Source organism: Microtus oregoni, unplaced genomic scaffold (genome assembly GCF_018167655.1).
Source record: "Microtus oregoni isolate MIOR12 unplaced genomic scaffold, Mior012 000050F_002, whole genome shotgun sequence".
NCBI classification, from domain to species: Eukaryota; Metazoa; Chordata; class Mammalia; order Rodentia; family Cricetidae; genus Microtus; species Microtus oregoni.
Window position 1 is genome coordinate 1,034,436 of NW_024543226.1, and position 5,971 is coordinate 1,040,406.

The 5,971-nt window shown below is 47.0% G+C and overlaps 1 protein-coding gene across 2 annotated transcripts; it reads left to right on the forward strand.

The window, feature by feature from the left end:
- The first annotated feature begins 3,303 nt into the window (after positions 1–3,303).
- Positions 3,304–5,283, forward strand: LOC121436715 (transcription elongation factor A protein-like 3). Of its 2 annotated transcripts, none has more exons than XM_041636727.1 (3): positions 3,304–3,439; positions 3,999–4,071; positions 4,386–5,283. In XM_041636727.1, exon 3 carries the CDS (start codon positions 4,407–4,409, stop codon positions 5,010–5,012), a length of 606 nt encoding a protein of 201 aa, XP_041492661.1. In that variant the 5' UTR covers positions 3,304–3,439; positions 3,999–4,071; positions 4,386–4,406; the 3' UTR covers positions 5,013–5,283. The 2 variants fall into 2 exon arrangements, with proteins under 2 accessions (XP_041492661.1, XP_041492660.1); XM_041636726.1 differs by having other exon boundaries at positions 4,381–5,282.
- The last annotated feature ends 688 nt before the right edge of the window (positions 5,284–5,971 follow it).

Here is a 5,971-nt window from a genome sequence, read left to right on the forward strand (position 1 = left end):
GGGGGAGGGGTGACCATCAGCTTTCAAACTAGATTTAAAGCCAGTTCCACAAGAAGGACCTTATACCTGGTACCCTGGTACCTGGTCAGAAACCGGTAGCTGGGGAGGTCCTAGATCCTAGGAGAGAACCTACTGCTAATGCTATTATTTTGCTAAATTGACATAATATTAAACTACCTTCTAAATACCCATCCTTATAAACATATATTAGTGCAGCCCTCATCCCTCTTTGTGTCAAGGACAGAAGCTAATGCAGAGACCCTCAAAGGACAAAGAATAACTGAGTTGATCAGCCCTAAATGGGTTATCTTATCATCCCGTGTCCCCAAGGCTCAGAGGCAGTCTCAGAAGAGGGAAGAGAAAAATCATAAAAAAAGAAGATGATGATGATGACATTTGCATGGATTGTAGAAAAGCCCATGAGACCTCATTCTTAGCTAAGGAGCTATTAGCAGTTGATTGGTGCTTGGAGAGGAAAAATACATTTTCCTCGGGAGTGTGGGCTCTAATAGGTTGTCCAGGTTCCAGTGGATGACCCCATATTGATGTGTATATGCGGAGCATGAATTTAACTCAGTGGACTATGTTTATAAAGAGAGAGTGAAACAGAAGAGGAGAAGGTGGTAGAAGTCTGGGAGGAAGGACTGAGGGGTTCATGTGATCAAAACACATTGGATATTCACAATTCTCAAAGAATAAATAAAAATGTATTTTATCTTACTCAATAACCTAGAATTTTAACCCTATAGATAGTTCAATGTTTCTGATTTACTACTGTTATGCCCAGATCATGGAGTACCCCCAAAACCAACCAGAAGACCGAATCCTGTATGTGAAAGGAAAGAGCCTTTATTTTTACACAAGTTTGTAAACTTGGTCTCTCTGTGTGTTCAATGTATTGGAGTGATCAGAGAGCCCCAAGCTCAGTGAGAGTTGAGTTTTTATAGTAGTAAAGGTGGGGATGACGGATTTCTAAGGTTTAGGACCCCCAATTGGCTGACATTTGTCTAGGGGTGTCCTGGTGAAAAGTGATGGGTGTGTGCTGGCAGGTGATCTTATCTACGTCGGTTGGAACATTAGGAATTTCCTTTGGATGGTCTGTTCCTGGGTGGTACCTGGGTGATCTCAGTTTGTGGTCTTTCTGCAATCAGGTATTGCCTTAGGGAAAACTGCTGAGACCCAGGTCTCTATTGAGCTTCTCATGGCTGGGTCCTACAACTACGAAACAATGATTTTTATAAAAGAACTCTTTTTAAAACATCAAAGTAGAGAGACTGGAGAGGTAGTTCTACTGTTAAAAGCAACTAATGTTCTTCTAGAGGACCCAAGTTATGTTTCTGGCACCTACGTACACGTCCTGTGGCTCACAGCTGCGTGTAACTCTAGTTTCAGGGATCTGATACCCTCTTACGGTGCTTGCAGGCATCCATCTGGTGAGAAGAAAGCATGGAACACACAACAAACCCACTTAGTTTATTAGAGGTACAGGTCTGGTGAAGTCGGTGTGCAGAGAGAGAGAGAGCTGAAGATAGTGCATCCAGCTTTGAAAGGCTGCCTCGCACATGCACACAGAGGGATGTCAGGGCTCACGCATGGGCACAAGGGCTCATGTAGCTGTGTCATACATAGGTGATGCAACCATGCGGCGCATGGGTCATGCAAGGCCTTTTAGGGTCCCCAGGGCGACTAGGTTATTTTTGCCTGAGGGCTTGTCCACACGTGCATGGTCCTGGGATCTGGAAGTGCCAGAAATGATGGTTTGGCTAAAATTATAACCCCATCCATGTGGAATATGCTCTCACAGAAACACGTGTATACAGTTAAATAAAAAATCCGAATCTTAGGATGCAGGATCAAGATGATTTGGAGGACCTCATGAAGAAGCTTTGCTTTTGCAAGCTGTATCTCAGGGACTGCATTAGATAATGAAAACAGACTGACCCAAGACACCAGAGTGTTGGAGGAAGAGCTCGCACTCCCTCCAGACCTCTCTGGGTTTTTGTTTTGTTTGTTTGGTTGGTTTTTCGAGATAGGGTTTCTCTGAGTAGCCTTGGATGTCCTTGAACTTTCTCTGTAGACCAGGCTAGTCTCTTCCTTATAGAGATCCACCTGCCTCTGCTTCCCAAGTGCTGGGATTAAAGGCATGTGCCACCACAGCCCAGCAATCTCTGTTTTTCTTATTTTAAGCTAGATATATTATCAGATCCTTTCACATCAAGAGAAAAGAATACAATAACTATAATGAAAAATGTCAGAGAAGCAATAGTAGAACTGAGGTGTCAGAATAATTAGTAAACTTGGAGGTCTAGGTCAGTTGAGGTTATCCAGTCTGAGGAACAGAAGATTTTTGAAAGACTGGAACAATGAACATAACCCAAGAAACATATCAGACTTCACCTAGCATAGCAACATGCATAATGAGATTTTCACATTTGAGTCATGGATGTTGCTCAAAACTAACGGCAAAACATTAATAATCTATGTGTCTAAGAAGTTTGATGAATGGTATAATCTCAAAGAGATAGCAAATACAAGTTTGGGAAGTTGTATGTGCGTGCTAAATTAAACATATTTTAATGTTTTTTGTATCAGTCATACTGGTTGTCTACTATTCTTCCTTAAGGAAAACAGATCTAAAATTGGAGGGAGCATTTTAAGTGTGGAGCTAGATCAAAACAGAATTAAGTTAATGAAGACAGTATATCTTTTTTGAACATACGTCTGAAGAGTCAATGAGTCAAGAGTATCCAGTAAACCGTCAGTAAGGCGGACTTTAGTTGGAACAGGGACTAGAGTGGAGATGCATGTTTGGGGAATAATTGGTATTTAAAGGGAATTAATAAGAATGAGGTCATCCGGGGAGTGGGAGCATCACCACGTGGAAGAGGAGTTAGGAGACTGAGGACAGAAACCCTGGGAACACTAACCCTTAAAGTGCAAGCTCAGCTTCCTGGCGGGCACCAGCCCCAGACTCTTGTAGTTAAGCATAACTATTGCAAAGTGGGATTCAGAACTGAGTGTTCTCGGCAAAGCCGCTTACCCCTTCCAACTGAGCTGTCACAATTAGTGAGAATGGACATCTTACAGGGATCCTCAGACAGGATAGCCAGGTTACGCAATTGGAGTCAGGAAGCCCTTCCCTCCTTTTCTTGGCTGCTCTTCTCCATTCTCCATACTCCCCTAACTGTGTGTGCATTTCTTCCTAGATCCTCCGGAGATGGGAGGTGGGGAGACAATTGGGGGGGGGTGGATTTAGCTAGGGTGACGATTTGCTCACGTGACTGGCTTGGTGCCCACGTGGGCACCAGCCCCCGCGCCAGCTAGTCCTGCTGTGGCTACCTGTACCCAGCACCCGCATTCGCATAACACCATTTCCTTGAGCTGTCCTGGTTACTGTGAGCCCTGAGAAGGCTCACAGGTCTGTCCAGGGGTTCCTCAGGTCAGTACAGAAAGTCTGGCTCTGCCCTCAAAGCCTGACAGGGGTGGTGGGGGTGGCAGCTAGAACCAGCAGCAGTGGGAGGGGAGGGGGAAGGAATCGGGAAGATTGGTGAGGAGGGAATATGCGGGCGGGGCAGGAATGGAGAGCAAGGAAGACCCTGCAGGCAGCTTTCTTCCCTCACCCCATCCTGAGCCGTTTTAGAGCGGGAGGGGGATGAGGGGGCCCGCAGTGCGACGGTGAGGCGCAGATGCGCTCTGAAATGATCCACTCACACTCCAGGTTAGGAAGACAAACTGACCCGGACCAAAGGGAGGATGGGGGTGGGGCAGGCTGCCTCCAGGAGCCAACCGGGGAGCCCAGAGTAAAACGGAGTTAGGATAGCATCCCGATTTGGTGCCCAAGGCCTGAGAAGAAATGGCGGCTGGGGTATGCGGGGGCGGGGGGGGGGTGTGACGGAGGAAAAGGTTGTGTGATGTGATGAGTATGGGCTGCAGGACAGGTTCCCAGTCTCTGTGCATTTACTGACCACAGAACCCCTGCCCCTGTGCTGTGTCTGCAGGTCTGCCCCTCTGTTGTTCCCAGCGCATCGTGACATCTGAAAAGGAGGATCGACCTGCCCAGGATCCCTGCAGGTCAGTGGATAATGGAAACATGGGCACGATTTGGGACCCCACTGCCAGTGCCCTCTCAAGCTGTCCCATGTAACACGCACAGAGCTGGCACTGAAGGAAAACCGAGAAGGTGGCAGGACCTGTCATGGCATGGCTGTCTCAAGGGTGGAGGAGGGGTGCAGGCAGAAACCATTGGAGGGCTAGGACATGGGGACCCCACGAAAGGGCCAGATGCAAAGACAGATGTTAATGAGCCTGTATTCTGCCGATATCTCCGTCTCTCACACACACATCTCTCCTTTCTTCCTGTTTCCCCACCTTTACCCTCAGGACAGGAAAAGGAGGGAAATCTTGACATGGAAAAACTCCGCGATGAAAACGAAGGGAAGCTGGAAAAGGAGGGAAAGCCAGAAGTTGAAGTAGAGTCTGACGATGAAGAAAAGTCGGATGGGGAAGAGAAGCCCGACAAGAAAGCAAAGCCAGCACGCGAGGGCAAGCTAGAGGAGGCAAAGCCAGATGAGCAGGGACAAGCACAGGATGAGGGGAAGTCAGAAAAGCAGGGGAAGTCTGAAGGGGAGGACAAGCGCCAAGGGGAGGGCAAGCATGATTCCCAGGCAAAGCCAGCCAGCGAGGCCCGGGCCGCAGAAAAGCGCCCTGCTGAAGATTACGTGCCGCGGAAAGCCAAGCGAAAAACAGATAGGAGCACAGAGGATTCTCCCAAGAACTCCCAGGAGGACTTCCAGGGCAGGCATGTCAGCAGTGAGGAGATGATGAGAGAGTGTGCAGATGTGGCGAGGGCACAGGAAGAGCTGAGGAAGAGGCAGAGAATGGGAGGTTTTCCCTGGTTGCCAAGAGATGCTGCACAGGATGCTCTAGTCCCCAGGGGACAACGGGGAGTCAGGGGAGTGAGGGGCGGAGGAGGCAGGGGCCAGAGGGGCCTACATGACATCCCGTACCTTTAATGCCTTTGGCCTTTGATTCTGATTGCTCAGATAAAAAAACCACAGCTGACTCTGCTTTCCCTGGTAGATCCTCGCCAGGCTCTGTGCTTCAACCTTCAGCCGAAACTCTGCTTTAGGTATCAATGTCCTTACCAGCAGCCTTTTGACCCAACTACAATGCTTTCTGTCTTTTAGTACAGGATTTCCACCCATGTGCATGAAAAATATGTTCATGGTACATTGTAAAACCGAATAAACAAAGCAGTTTTCAGAATCACCGATATAGAATCAGTTTGTTTTTTTTTAAGAATGTAAATGTGCTTGCATAATGCGTCTGGGCATAAAGGCAACTATGGACTTGTGCACATTAAACAGCTAGCAATGGCTAGTTATAAGACAAATACTAATAGGTCTCATGTGTATTCAAAAATTAGCCATACTACCTGAGAGTTGGGGACTTCTTGCTATCCCTCTACTGTTTGTCCATCCTGGGTCTTTTTTTTTTCTTTTTTGGTGTTTGAGATAGGGTTTTTCTGTGGCTTTGGAATCTGTCCTGGAACTAGCTCTTGTAGACCAGGCTGGCCTCAAACTCACAGAGATCCGCCTGCCTCTCCCTCCTGAGTGTTGGGATTAAAGGCGTGCGCCACCACCGCCTGGCTTTCCTGGGTCTTTTCTAATATTATCAGTGGGCACTGTTGTCCCTACCCATGTCTCCCATTCTATAATCCCTCCATATGTGTTCCTTTTTGCTTTCTTACTTCCTTCTTTTCCTGACTCAGTTATCTCTGGTTTACTAAAGAATATGGACTATATATGCCACAATATGTTGAAAGCTAAAATGTGACAATAATACATGACAAGCAATTAAATGTTGAATTGTTTGAATGAGCTTACAAAGACAATAGCATTTTAAATGCCCATTGTTAAATTGGTAAAGTTCATGTTATCTCTGGTCCTCACAGCTAAAAGACCCAGTGTGC

Coding starts and splice junctions, on each gene's coding strand:
- LOC121436715 (XM_041636727.1), top strand. CDS start 4,407: ATGGAAAAACTCCGCGATGAAAACGAAGGGAAGCTGGAAAAGGAGGGA.